Raw genomic sequence first — 15,106 nt, 5'->3', positions numbered from 1 at the left:
ATGAGGTACAAACAAAGAAGAAATCGAGAAGGACTCCATGGCTTTAGGACTGTCACGGTGTTTTTACCATGAGCAACAGATTTAGGAAGGTTGCAGGATGATAGAAAAACTAGTGTTTCCATTACAGAGAGAGGAGGGAGAGCTGCTTTCTTTCTAGGTGTGAGGAGTAGCACACTGTCTTTGTCCATGTGTGTTGCTATAAAAGAATACCTGAGGCTGGATAATTTATAAAGAAGAGGTTTATTTGGCTTTTGGTTCTGCAGACTGTACAAGAAGCATGGTACTTGCATCTGCTGCTGAGGAGGGCCTCAGAGTGCTTCTACTCACAGTGGACAGTGAAGTGAAGTTGGCATAACATGGGGAGAGAGGAAGAGAAAGAGAGAAGAGGGAGCTGCTAGGCACTTTTAAACAGTCAGATCTTGTAGGTACTAATAGACCAAGATAGCACCAAGTCATTCATGATGATTCCATCCCCATGACCCAAACACCTCCCACCTGACCCCACCTCCCACATAGGGGATGAAATTTCACATCGAGATTTGTAGGAGAAAAATATCCAAACTATATCATATGTTTAAACAAAGAGGAAGGAGAATCATTTTTTCTCCTTAAAACCAGGATGAGTGTTAATTTGTATTCAGGAGGCAATAGAGAATCTCAACAAGGCTGGGTAATTGGGTAGGCAGGAATCCAGAAGGCAGAATAACTCTTGAGAATCTGAACTGCAGTTTGTGGCTTATGGACAGTCCAAGACGATGGAGGAGAGGTGTCCTGATGGGTTTAGATTTGGCATGTTTCCCACATCCTAGGGAGGTGTCATGAGTCACTCCCCAGAGCCCCATGCCATGGCTTCTGCTCAGGACCATGAATGAAGACTGCTCTGGAGAATCAAGGACTCTGCAAAGGAGCAACAGGAACCTGTGGGCAGTAAGATGTCCTGGGAGGGGAGGTGTTTGGAGCTGAGTCTGAGGAAGCTTCTCACCAGCCCCTTCTCTCAGTCAGAGCCCTTCAAGGAAGGAAGGAGGCAGCAGAGACTGGGGGTCCCATGCGGCAGGGGAGGAGGGAAGGAGCTGTGGATAACATGTCCATATTTAATCATCTGCTCATCATTTAAGAAACATTTCCTGGGAGGCTGTTATATTCCCAGTGCTGGTCTCCTTCTGGGATGCCTGTTGCAAGTGGACAGGCAGCCCTGAGATAGGACTCTGCCGGCTCAGCCCTCTTCCTGAGTCCTGGTGTCCCTTCCCTCATTGCTTCCACTCAGGCACAGAGAGGGTCAGAATGGGTACAGCCCTAAGAGCTGCCCATCTGCGGTTTCTCAACATGACTTGACAGTGGGGATTCCTTTGGGCCCATGGAGTTCAGCATCAAATAATCTAGAGATGGCCTGCAAGGGACACCCACTCAGTAGCCCCTGATTCAGGTTCCTCTTCTCACCTCCTCATGGGACCCCTGGGGTGCTGTAAAAACCTTTGGACACTCTGGCTTATGCCTCCTCAAGCACTCACATACTTACTGGGGGTTGGGAGCCTCTTAGAGGGTTCCCTGAGCGTTCTGAGGATGCGGAGGGAGCTCTGTCACCTTCTCTAAGCTCCACTAACCCTGATGCTGCATGATATGTGGGCTGGACTCTCCTGCTGGCCCTGCCCTTATGGGGCAGCCCTTGGTCGGGCCTCCATCCCCCACACTTACAGTCAGACCTTCTGCTTCCAGTAGACATAGATGACAGAGACACCAACCACCAGCAGCACCTTGGGGCCCAGGAGGACAGCTATGAGAAGTGGAGCAGTGGGAGCCAGTACTGGGCCTGGAAATCAGGAGACAGGAGAAGTTAGGAAGGGGCTACCCAGGATGCCATCCCAGAGGACCCCACTTACCCCATCTGAGTCTACCTGGGACTGTCACTGCTCCAAATCTTTGGAGGCTGCATCTTACCTGGCTGCCTTAGCTGCAACATAAGGCAGAAGCCAGGGAAAGAGGTTCCTCGTTCCCTTATCCTGTCCCAGGCTGCCAGGCTATCCTCCCGGAGGGACAAAGTGGACAGAATGTGTACTCACATATTCATATGTGGCACCTGAGTCCCTCACTTGATCCTCACAAGCCTGTAGGGCAGGGTTTATTATTCCATTCTGATGGGGAAATTGAGGTCCAGAGAATTTAGGGAGGGTCACAAGGTTACTTGCATCCAAACTTAGGGAAGCCCATGATTATGTCCCTCTGGATGATTCCTGAGACTGTGTCCTTTTGAACAAGACAAGTCCAATTTTGCAGGGTCATAGGAACAATTATGAAAGGGCAGGTAGGGGTCATGAGTATAACCGAATACCCCCAGTTTGCTAAGACGTAGTTTATTTTCTCTTTGTTTTCTTTCCCGTTTCCCCCTGCTCCCAGTTTCCTACTTAGCCCTTCAGAAATGCAAATATAACCTTTCACCTCCCCGTCACCAGATATTCCCTGCAGGGCAAGTTCTTCTGTGTGCTCCAAGACAGATCTCTGCTGGAAAGTTGGCACACCAAAGCATACCCACCACGGAAACTTCACCTCCAGGGGTAGCTTCCAGACTTTCATCCACCAGGAGGGCATATGGAAAGCATGCCCACTTGGCCACTTTTACAACTGACTTCTGCCCAGGATGGCACCAACTCAACTGTCGGGTAGCTAAGTCACCAGGCACTAGCAGAGGGACCCCCTGCCCTTGGTCCCATCCCCATTACCTTATGAAAGTGTCTGCTTTCTGTTCCAAAGGGGAAGCGGCACATTTAAAGGCAGGACACTTTGTGTCCCTTCCCCAACCTAGCTTTGGAATAAATTCACTTTTTTTGGTATCAGACCTTGCTCTCCTTGATTGGATTCTACATGCAGCAAGCAACTAACATGCTTTTTGTTTATATGAGAATGGCTTCAGAGTGAAAGATTTGCAGGCTGCCCTGTTTAGCCCCCACAGTGAGGGTGGATCCCGTGTTTTTGAGAGCTGGGGAGGCCCTTGAGGGGCTGGGCCTAATATACTGTGCTGGATAGAAAACACCCTGGCAAGTCAAAGCATGACTCTCATGCTTGGAAGGGACTCAGACATCAAGCTCACCTCGACCCCAGAGCGGGTGCCATCTGAAATCTCTCTGTTGGACAGACAGTCAGATCTGGGGGAGCACACATTTGGATTCTTTGCATTTTTACAATGAGCATTTTTTTTGCTGTTAAAAGCAAACAAATGAAGTTATGTTTACTTCTGTTTTCATGTATGTTTTCTGGGAAATAAAATGGTGCTGATGGGTCCTTAAGGAAGGAATGGAGATCTCAGCATCTGTGGCTGGAATGTTGGAGGCCAGCAGTTCTCAGCTGGGTGGCTCTCTGGAACTTTGTCTCCCTTGAGGCTTGAGGAGAGTTGTACTCTCCAAGTTCACTCCTCCTTCTACGGGGCAGCCCATAGAAAGACTGGTTGAATTGAAAATAGGAAGGCCACGCCACTCTCCTCAATTAATACAACTCTAAGGGACTCTCTCAGCCCTTGGCTTCTCTGAAGAATCAGCTGGGTCTTTGTCCTGCCTGCACTGTGGCTCAGCACGTCCCTCTCCTACACTTCTGCCTCACTCCCTCAGGCATATTGACCCTGACAGCACTCTAACATGCTTCCTGAATTCCTGTATCCACCTCCAGTTGACCTCCTAGCAAAACTGACAGTGGAAATGGTCTGAAAAGCAGACTCTAAAATGCAAGTTTGGAAACTGACCACTCATCAAGATTAGCTGGCAATGAGGACCCCAGGGCTGGTAGTGAGTGGAGCTGGGCTGGCCCTGGCTTGCAGCTATGGTGCAATTAATACAACTTTCGCTGGCAGTGAAGTAGGAAGGAAATTCCTCGGCATTAGCCATTTGAAACTGGATTGGGAAATGGTAGTTATGAGGACTAAGGTGTTTGATGACTGTTGCTGGGCACCAATTCTTTGGGGAAAGATGATGAGAAGCTAAGAGTAACTTATCGTGAATTAAGGCTTAGTGTGAAAACCAGAGGACTTCTTGGCAGCAGTGCAGATTGTTATCTCCTGGAGCCAGAGGGCAGAAAGAATAGAAGATTGGGTTCCGGATCATTATAAGAGTAGCAGAACCACAGAGGTGGATGAATCTCAGCTTCAACAGGCTGCTGTGCTGGGCTAGGGCCCTGATGGGGAAGTTGCGGGACCCTGAGATGTGGGAGGGAATGTTTGGGTCAAAGAACTTATGATCATCAGTCATCTTCTGGGTTTCTGGAGACAGTTGCAGCAGCATAACTAATTATAATTAACCTCCCCAAACCACAAGAAAAAGCAAAAAAGGAAAAGTAAGTTTTGCACAAACCTGGCTCTGAGTATTACTTGAACAAAGAATGCCAAACTGCAAAATGACTGTAGGTCAAAAGAGAACCTTCACCACACCCTAGTGCACAATCTCACTAGGCTGCCATGCTGCTGGTGCAGCACATCACATAAGGCATCTTGCATGTTGTGTACCTGCCTAGACAACTTAACATGCATTTCCAGCCATAGCACATGAGCAAGGATGCTACATCCAGCACACTGAAACCACCCAAAAATGGCAGCCCTGGTGGGAGCGCCAGTGAGTGGATGGAAGTCTAAAAAGCAAATTCAGCTTCAGACAGATGGTGCAGATTCATCTCTTCCTGCTCCTCGTCGAGAAGCAAGACTAAGAACTCTGGAAATATGAGGTGCAGGCATAGGAGAACTTCCAAGGTGAAAAAGGAAGGCAGACTGGCTAGGGACCTGAGGGCTGAGGAACAGCCCTGAGGCCAGGCACCTGGGACCCATCCCCTCAGCATGAGCTCCCAGCCATAGAACATGACCAAAAAAAAGACACAGAAAAGAGAAAACGTCTCTATTTAATAATATAAATCCCCACTTCAAGAAACTACAAGAAGTAGAGCAAAATAAACCTGAAACAAGCCAGAGATAAGAATTAATAAAAAGAGAAGAGAGCAGAAAATTAGTGAAATTAAAATATAAAAACAATACAAAAACCAACTGAAGCAGCTGATCCTTTGGAAGGAGCAATAAAATAGGAAAAATTATAGCAAGGTTGATGAATAAGAAAAAAGAAATGGCACATTTTAAATATCAGGATGAAATGAGGGCTATCACTACAGACCCTGCAGACATCAAAAGGATCATAAGGGATATTATAAACAACTCTACACACAGAAATATGATGACATAGATAAAATGGACCAAAAACTCTTTGAAAAGCACAGGTTGCCAGATCTCACCCAATATGAAATGAATAATGTGAATAGCCCTAAACTATTGAGGAAAGTCAATTCATAATTTTAAAGTACCCCAAAATATTCTTGAGGTACAGATACTTCATAGAAAAATACTACCAAACATTTAAAGATAAATTAAAACCAAATTTGGTGCACAGAAAAATGGTTACAAAAGAAATTTGGGGAAATATGAATGTATGCTACATTTTAGGTGACGTGAGAGAATTATTTTAGCAATTTTATGAAATTTAATGGTATAAAAATTTTACATTTTATTAAGTTCATAATGATATTGTTTTTGTAAAAAATGTCCTCAATTATCAGATCACACAATTGTGGACTCCTCTTGCAACTGCATGGGCACACATAACTGGGTGAGCAGTGGACGTGACTATGTACCTTCCACACATCTCTGATTATAGCAGACATTGTTGTCCTCTACTTCCTGTCTTCTCTCTTCCAGCAGGCAGGGACATGGACAAATCAGCGACCCGGCATTGACCCAGTAGATAAAGTCAATGCCATAGAGTATCTGGGAAGGAACCTGGGCCTTCTAAAAGTCTTCTGGAATAGAGACCCCTCCTAGTATTATATGAGAGGGAAATAAGATCTATTTTGGTCATAGATGGGGGAACACTGGCCAAATTCACATCCTTGGGACATTTTGTGTCCCAGCAGAAAGGGAACATTTCTCAAACTAGCATGAATTTGCATTATAGGCTGGTGGTGACCCTGTCCTCAGGACCTCAGACTTACCTTGATTAGTTTGGACCAGTCATCTGGTCTAATGTCTTGATCTAATTGTCTTCAACAATATCCCCTATTGCTTCCCAAGTCCTGGTTTCCCCTTCTGTAAAACTCCAGGCTCACTGGATGGTTGAAGCAGGAAAGGAGATCATAGATGAACAGAAATTTGCACATAATAAATCTGCAGAGAGCTGTTGTGATTGTTATTGGTCAAATATCATCATCAGGACCCAAATGAGGCCCATGCTTTTACCACTTATGGTCACCTGGGGGCCTGGTCCGGGTTTAGATTCCACATGTCTTTCTGAAATTCATACAGCAGATGTGGGAGTCTGCTGGGGGCAGGTCACAGATATGAATGGAAAAGTTCAGGAAGGAACAGACAAGGCAGAGGTCAGAAGGAGTAGGAAGAAGACAGGGTGGCTGATGAGAAATGGGAATGTAATAACTGTCAGGGGTAAAAAGCAAGATGCAGAATGTGACGAACACATGATCCCTTTGCCTCCTTTCTTCCTCATTCAATATACATTTATGTCAAAAAATCTGTCAGGTTGTACCTCAAACTCTTAATAGTGATGACTCTTGGAGGGTGAGATTTGGAAGAATGATGCTGACTTTAAAATTCTACTTTATATTTATAGGCTTCTAGCTTATTTTATGACAAACATAAATATTAATTTTAACATGAAAGAAAAAGATAAAATTTAAAAATTTGAAGTAACCTTACCAGAAGTGGTATCCGAGCACTGTTCTTTCTGGTGGGCTGAGATCTCCAGGGTATGGCTTTTGCTGACCGCTGGCTGCCCATCATGTTCCACCTGGCAGGTGAGCACCACACCATCCCTGTGGGCACAGGTGTTCACCAGGAGCCAGCTCGTCCAGTTGTAGGTACCATCCTTGTTCTCTGTGAGGGTCGAAGCTGTTTCTGTCTGGGACACGTTTCCATTCTCCAACCAGGTCAGCAGGAGTCTCTGGGGGTAGAACTTCCTCACTTGGCAGGTGACGTTCGCCTGGTTCTCTGCCCTCATGGGCCATTGGAAAACCTCCAAGGTGGGTGGAACTGAAACAGCACAGGGCAGAAGCTCTGACATTGTGGCACAGACAGATCACAGGGAGGGCTCCATAATGTAGCTCCCACCACCACAGTGAGGGCATCACCAGGACAGTGCTAGGCAGGCAGCATGTGCGCAGACATTGAGGGTGCTCTTTGCATATGAATGAAATTACTAAGCACAGTGCCTGGCACACAGTAGGTGCTGAAGGACTGGTAGCTCCTACAAGCACAACCCCCTGCATGCAGTTGGAGTGTAAGAACAGTAGCAAAATCAGTGAAATCGCCAAGCACATAGGGATTTGGCTCCCAGTAGGTGCTCACTAATTGTAGTTGCTCTTGGTGAAATAAATGAAACTCTCTAGCATAGAGTTTGGCATGTGGTTTCTGGTTCCTTGACAGCTGCCATTTAAATGATGGTAAGTGACCAGCACACCTAGGTGCATGGAAGGTGGACAACACAGGAATTAGATTCCAGGCCATTCAAGATCTGGAGCAATAGCCTGGGGAGTTAGGAGTGGACTTGGCAGCCAGGTGTGGGCTCAGGCTGGGTGTGAGGGTCCTCTACCTCGGATGGCCTCAGACAAGTTGGCAGTCCCTCGAAGAGGGTCCCCCTGCAAGGTGACATGGGCCACCTCGCAGATGACTTGAGAGTGAACATCTCTGCGGGTCAGCACCACCCTGGCTGTGCTGCGGATGCTGTAGGACACGCTCTTTACTGCGGGGTCCACGCTGGTCTGGAAGTCTGAGAGCTCATTCCCATTTTTGAACCATTGCAGGGTGATGTCTTTGGGAGAGAAGCCGTGGGACTCGCAGGTGAAGCTCACTGTGTGCTCAGCTGTGGCCCTCGCTGTGGGGCCCGATACCACAGGGGCAGAGGGTTTGGCTGCAAAAGGAGCATCGATAATCAGGAGACATGACTGAGATGACCATCACTAACGATAAGCGTGTGACACGTTAAGGACCTTCATGGACATTAATTTTTAATCTTTCTAATAATGTCGGGAGGACAGTCTCCTTATTCTCCTTTTACAGCTCAGGCCACAACCGCTCTGAGAGGTGAGAAACAGCCCATGGTCAGACAGTGAGTAGGGGCAGGGCCCAGAGGGAAGTCCAGGCCTGAGTTCACAGTCCTCTTCACACAGGGTAACTTCCACCAATCTGGGCATAGGAACAAAATTAATGACTGATCTCCCTCCTTGTTAATAACTAGTCCTAGCCAGCCTCCCCCGGAGAGCTCACCAGCCTCAGAGAGGGCGTTTATAGAGCCAATGCCAGGAAAAATGGCAAAGTGGCACCACCGTGAGAGCTGCAGCCAGGCTGCTCAGCTCAGGAGACAGGTGGCCTGGCACACCCAGTTCCTCATCTGCAAAATAGGAGGACAGCATTTCTACTTCCTGGGATGTAGCCAGGATTAAATGGGGCAATGGAAGCAGTTTTGCTTTGGATCAAACACAGAAGATGCTTCTCAAAAATAAACAGAGATCTATCTTTAACCCGGAATTAACAGATATACAGAGGTCTCTCTTTAGGTATTTGTGAATTATCCCATATTTTTATTCTTTTCACCCATATTTCAGTGTGTTTTGCTTTTGATAGTTTTTGCTGTATAACTGAATAATGCAAGTGTTTGGAAAGAGAAGGTTGGAGCATTACTCCACATTTTAAAAAGTAAAGCTGAGTGAGTGCTGCAGAGACAGGGGCTGTAAGTCTGTCTGGTGGGGATGAATCTTGGCTCCCCAGCCTGCTCACCACTCAGGTCTCCTCTCTGAGCCTCAGTGTCTTCATCTTTAAAGGAGGCAACAAATAGCTCCTCCCTCATAGCACTGGTTTTAAGGAGACTCTGGCACAACTGTGGTCTCTGGCCTCCCTCTGCCTCCCTCCTGTCTCATCAAGAGAATCATTTAGGTGGGTAGCATGGCTAAGAGGGGTGAGGACCCTTCCAGGAGTTAGCCAGTTTGAGTCACACCTGAGCCACTGGCTGTGATTGCCTGGGCTGGGGAGGCACCACGTGGAAACTTCCGTGCCTTTGCCTGTGATACCTGCACAATCAGGATAAAGCCACCTTCCCCACCTATGTTTAAGGGTTGTGGGGAGCCTTGATTGCTACATCATCTAGGAGGGAAATTAGGCAATATTCTCAGATATGAAAACACACGTCTCCTCTGACCTAGGAAAGTCACGTCCAGTTGGAATTTCCCATCTGAAGAGGGTGACACATGTATAAGGTCATCCACTGAAGGATTGCTCTAGTAGCTCAAAGTTGGGAATAAATTACATATCCATTGACAGAAGACTGTAAAATAAAATTTGATATTTCCATTAATTGGAGTATTCTGCAGCTTTAAACAATGGAGCAAGCCTTTATGTCCTGATATGGAATCTCCATATAGAAAGATAGGGTGTACGTTTGGGAGAATTTTTCCAATCACCAACGGACTTTAGTGTCTGCATGTGAGGTGCATTGTGAACCTTTGGGAAACTGATGAAAAGAGAAATGCTGGCTCTCTGACCTGTGGTTCTGTTTGAGGAGCTTTTATTGAGCACCTATGATGCACCCGGCTCTTCTATGGAGACAGGTCTAATACTGGGGAAGAAAGGAGACTGCCTCGATTCAGACATGGACTCTGGCTCCAATTCTGTCAGTAATTGGCCCTGTGACCATGGACAAGGCCCCCGTCATGTCTTGGCTTCAGTCTCCCATCTGTAAAGGGGGTTGGGTTGGATGGTCTGAAGGTCCTTCCTGTGCTGACATTCCAGAATTCAGGAGCTAGGACGAGGCTCTTGAGCCTCTAGCAGGAAACCCCAAATAAGCCTTGTTGCTGCCTTATATGGGGAATGCCTAAGTCACCCAGTTGTGGGACCTCTTTCCTGAGGTGAGGGACATTCTGAGATGAAGCAGCTCTGCTTGGAGCCCATGGTGACTGTGTGACTCAGTCCCCGAATCCCACAAGGGTTTCCCAAATGAACCCACAGCAAATCCCAAACTTATTGGCATCTCCTCCCACCAGGCCATCAGATTCAACAGTGAATGTGCCTCCCAGGAATCTTCCCCATGGGGTGTTTCTGAAGATTAAATAAAGAAAAACACGATTTACACTCTCCATGCCCTGGATGGATTTCTCCTCATTAGAAGGGAAGAGAATGTAAGCTTGGTGGGGAAGAGCTTTGGGCTGTTTCATTCACTGCTGTTTTTACAGCATCCAGGGCAGAGCCTGGTGCACAGTGGGGTCTCAGTGAGTGCCTGCTGCATAAAGAGGAGACCCGGCCACTCTGAGGGGGAAGCCTTCTCTGGAGGCAGAAGGCAAGGTCCAGACCTGTGCCTGGGGAAATCACTCAATCTGTCAGTTCCCTCATCTGTGGAACCAAAGGACTGGGTCAGCTTTGCAAACACAAGAGCTGTAGAGCCACAGACTAGGGATGCTGTCTTTTCCATCAAACATAAGCCGTGGACCCTCGAGCAACTGCCATGACATCTCCAAGCCTCAACTCATGTGATCTGGAGAAGGGGTGACATCAGATCATGAAAATGAGCACCAACCACCACACCTGATTATTGCTATAAGAATGGATACTGTAATTATTGACTTATTGTCACACCAGCGGACGAATGAGGCCCACGCTGTACTCACCACGCACAGACAGCTCAGTGCCTGCTCCAGACTTCAACTCCACATCGGGGCTCCCTTTCCGGAACTTCACACAGTAGTAGGTGCCGGCATCTGCTGGGGCGATGTTACTGATGCGGATGGAAAAGTCCAGGTTGTTTCTTTTTGTGGGGTCTGAAACAATTGTTACCCGGGGAAAGTGGCCTTCTTTCTGACCGTAGATTAATTCCCGGCCTGGTCCAGCTCCTCTGAACCACTGGATGGGCCCCACAGGGATCAGGGAGGTCACAGTGCAGTTCAGAGTGGCCGACTCTCCAGCTGTGACTGACACGGACTTCTCAGGCTGAATCACCTGCAGCTCCTCCTCACCCAACACTCCTGGAAAGGAGCACAAAGCCGTCATTTTTTCATCCTTACGTGATCCTCTGTGTTTCCCCAAGTGTTTATCAATGACTTTCATTGACTGTGTACACACAAAGAGCAGGCCTTGAGCTCAGCACACTCTGTATATTATCTTATTTAACCCTCACAACAAGCCTGTAACATATGACTGTATTACATGTAAAGACACGGAAGCACAGAGGTTCAATTTCAAGGTAGCACTTTGGATTGAGGACCTGAGTGGAGCTCCTGAGACCTCCTTGGAAGTGTCAGGCCTTGGCAGATATATGATCCTCCACTCTCTGGCCACATGGAGTGTTGCACTTTCTGGACCATTGCATCGATCATACAAGGCCATATGACTTCTTTAGACCACTGAGTAGTGAGCAGAAGTGATGGATATAATTTGTGGGCTGTATGTTCAACTGCAAGAGCACCTATGGATTAACCTCTGCCTTGCACAGAGACCCAGGAGACTGACGGTGTTTGCTTGCTCCATCAGCCTGAATGCATGAATGACCATAGCGTGCAGAATCCTCACCCACACGGAACATTCAGCTTAAAATGTAAACACAACAATGTTTTAAGCCCCTAGGGATTGCTCACTCAGAGCTTAATCAGATTACATTAATTTCCTAATGCTGATGTGACAAATTACCAAAATTTAGTGTCATAAAACAAAAGAAATTTATCATATTATAGTTGCAGAGGTCAGGAGTCCAATATAATGCTACTGTGTTACAACCAAGGAGTAATGATGAAAGAAAAATACACAATGGTAGAGAATAAAACAGTGGTGACTAGGGGTGAAATTGGGGGAGGTGATGGGGAGATGTAGGTCAAAAAATACAAATTGCAGATGGTTGATAAAGAAGTCCAGAGAATGAAGGTGCAATATGAGGCCTCCAATTAAAAATGTTGTGTTGAATTCAGTATTTTGGTTAAAAGCATATTTTATGTGCTCTTGACATACACACATGTGCAGGGTAACTATAGGAGATGCTGGGTGTCTCCAATTGCTTCACTAAATACATGCACATGAAAGCATCATGTTTTACGCTTCACATATGCGCAATTTTTTTAAAAGTTGTCAGTTAAGCTATGTGTCTTCTGGAGGCTCTGTTTTTTGCCTTTCCAAATTCTAGAGGCTGCCCATGTTCCTTTTTGCAGTTACATCTTCCCGTCACTCTAACCTCTTGCTTGCATCCTCACATGTCCTTCTCTAGGAATTAATCTCCTTCCTCCTTCTTGTAAGGACCTTTCTTACATATGGTGTCCGCCCTGATGCTAGATCCAGATGTTAAAACCACTGTCTTAAAAGTGTTTGAAGTGGTTTTGGGCACGGTGGCTCATGCCTGTAATCCAGCACTTCGGGAGGCAGAGGTGAGCCGAGCACCCGAGGTCGGGAGTTCGAGACCATCCTGTCCAACATGGAGAAACCCTCGTTTCTATGAAATGCAAAATTAGTCGGGCGTGGTGATGCATGCCTGTAATCCCTACTTGGGAGGCTGAGGCCAGAGAATTGCTTGAACCTGGGAGGCGGAGGTTGAGGTGAGCCGAGATCACGCCATTGAAGTGGTAAAGGAAACAATGGATAAAAACCTAAAACCACATGATTATACATGCATTAACAAAATAGTATCAAGAAATAAAAATTATAAAACAAATCAAATGGAAACTTAGGATTTGAAAGTACAATAAATACAGTTCACTAGGGATTTCCCCAACAGGTGTGAGCTGGTAGAAAAAAATCAGAAAACTGGAAGATGGGATAATTGAAATTATTGAGACTGAAGTATGGATGAAAAAAGGAATGAAATAAAGAGAATAGAATCTAAGGGAATTGCGGGACATAATCAAATGAATCAAAATAACCTTATTAGAGTCCCGGGGGGAATGAAAAGGGAAGAGAGAAAGGAGCAGAAGATTATTTGAAGACATAATGGCCAAAATGGTTGCAAACTTGATATAACTCGTAAATCTAGAAATTAAGATGCTGAGGAAATGCAAATTTAACTCAAGGACAAGCTCAGAGATCCACAATAATACATATCATATTCCAACTCTTGAAAAACCAAAGACAAAGAGAGAATTCTGAAAAGAGCAAGAGAGAAGTGATTTCTTATATACAAGGAACCCTCAATAAGATTTATCAACTGAGTTCTTTTCAGAAGCATTGGAGGCCAGAAGACAGCGGGATGATATGTTTAAAATGCTGAAAGTAGGAAAAACCTGTCAACCATGAATTCTATACCTGGGAAGACAAGTGTTCTTCAAACATGAGGGAGGAATTCAGATATTCTTAGATAAACAAAAGCAAAAAGAGTCCATTACCACTAAACCTTACCTACAAAAATTGCTAAAGGGAGTGCTTCAGGTGGAAATAAAAGGATGCTACATGGCAACTAAAAGTTGTATGAAGAAATAAAGGTGTCCAGTTATGTGTACATTTAAAAAAAATCATATTTTCCTGATGCCTCAACATCCCACAAACAAGCTGTGAGCACCCTAAACACATGATGAGGTAACCAGTGTGACAATGCTGGTCCCTGCCACAATTCCTCTTCTTGTCCTCCTCTGCGGTGACCTAGTGACACTGAAACACTCTAGTAAAACCCATTGTGCTTTTTCTTTGTGTCCTCCATCATGACTCCCAGTAAAGGCAATTGCTGCCCATCTCTCTTGCTTCTGCTTGGTTGAGGCTACTCCCTGGAACTCCACCCATATGGCTTCCTGTGTGGCATGCCCCACCCCCTCTAGGACCTGTGAATAGAATAAATCATTCCACTTCATAGTTCTTCTACAAGAACTTTTCATGGCCATGTTAGAGTGATGCTTTAAGACTCAACCAGCAGGACTTACTCTACCATTTTCAACACTAACGGCAATGAGGATAGAATCATTCTAAATTGGGGTGGAAAGTTCCTGGGAGAAGCCCTGTGACTGTTCATGCCTTACTGATTTGCTACTTTGATTGGCTACTTTAATTTAAGATGTACTTTTTACCCTGATGGCTTTCCCATGCTGTGCTATCTACAGCTTTGTGTTGCCTTTTGGAGTGCGACCAAGACTGTATCCTAAGGTGTAGATCCTGTTCCAATATCGATAATGACATCCACGTTTCTTCAAGGGCACAGGATGACATAAATTGATAACAACCTCTTCAAAGGAGATTCAAGTGATACACATATTAATGACACATAATCAAGCATCTCTAAGTTGTTTTGGGGTGCCAGTGGCAACATATTCTTCTTTACAAATTTTACTTATAAATTAAAAGCAACAACCACTCCTGTTTGTGTCTTCAAATGATCACATTTGTTGCTAAATAGTGTGGTAGGCAATAATTAATTCTACGTTTGCTTCCCCACATTTTCTAATATTTCTGCTAGTAGCATAACATGACTAAAAGAATGAACTCTGGAGCTGGTTGACCTGGACTTGAATTCGAGCTGCTCCACTGACTGAGGTAGAAGACAATGAATGGAGAAGTTCTTCCCTCTCCTTGACTCCTTGTTTGCAAATAGGGGATAATAGTTGTTGCTTTCACACAGGGATGTTGTGAGGATTAGTGGAGTTAAAACGGGCAAAATGCTAATAACTGTGTCTACATGGTAGGAAGAGCTCAATTGTTAAACTCTTACTGCTATCATTTGTGTACAGTGTATGTGTGAGAAAAATAATTTGAAAAGTGAGATCCCTGCCCTCTAGGGCCTGTTAGGTGATATCACATTAGGGTCCAGTGGGGAACTGAGAGGCTGCTGTGCCCAGCCCTCTGGTTCTGGGGTCGGCTCCATGGCCTGAGAAGGGATCAGGACACGCAACTTGCCTGGATGCAGTGAGCAGGGCTCTCCCAGGCTGCACAAGGAAAGGGCCTCCAATCCTGTCTGTCTTGGGGAAGGGGAAAGAAATTATCCATGGGAAAGTTAAGAGAACCAAGGGAGGTTGTAGTACCTGTTATGGGCTGAATATGTTCCTCAAAATGCACGTGTTGAAGCTCTAATCCCCAGCACCTCTGAATGTTACAATTTGGGAGACAGAGTCTTTAAGAGGGAATTTAGTTAAATGA

At 45.7% G+C, this 15,106-nt stretch overlaps 1 protein-coding gene across 12 annotated transcripts in view; it reads right to left on the bottom strand.

Moving 5' to 3' along the window:
- Window positions 1-221: 221 nt before the first annotated feature.
- Window positions 222-15,106, bottom strand: part of SIRPB1 (signal regulatory protein beta 1) — a 22,449-nt gene continuing 7,564 nt past the window's right edge. For 3 of the 12 annotated variants that reach the window (XM_003904958.5, XM_031656632.1, XM_031656631.1), the window contains 5 exons: window positions 10,681-11,034; window positions 7,617-7,934; window positions 6,725-7,057; window positions 1,693-1,807; window positions 222-1,070 (listed from right to left, as the gene is read on the bottom strand). In XM_003904958.5, coding sequence (XP_003905007.3) covers window positions 1,695-1,807; window positions 6,725-7,057; window positions 7,617-7,934; window positions 10,681-11,034 — 1,118 coding nt within the window. In that variant the 3' untranslated portion in view covers window positions 222-1,070; window positions 1,693-1,694. Of the gene's footprint in view, window positions 5,833-6,006; window positions 6,120-6,724; window positions 7,058-7,616; window positions 7,935-10,680; window positions 11,035-15,106 lie in introns of all 12 variants that reach the window. The other 9 variants (XM_017944946.3, XM_009216436.4, XR_004179035.1 and 6 more) reach the window with 9 other exon arrangements.

This window comes from Papio anubis, chromosome 16, assembly GCF_008728515.1.
Source record: "Papio anubis isolate 15944 chromosome 16, Panubis1.0, whole genome shotgun sequence".
Taxonomy (NCBI): domain Eukaryota; kingdom Metazoa; phylum Chordata; class Mammalia; order Primates; family Cercopithecidae; genus Papio; species Papio anubis.
Note: the sequence above shows the minus strand (reverse complement) of the source record. Positions and strands in the feature narration are given on the sequence as shown.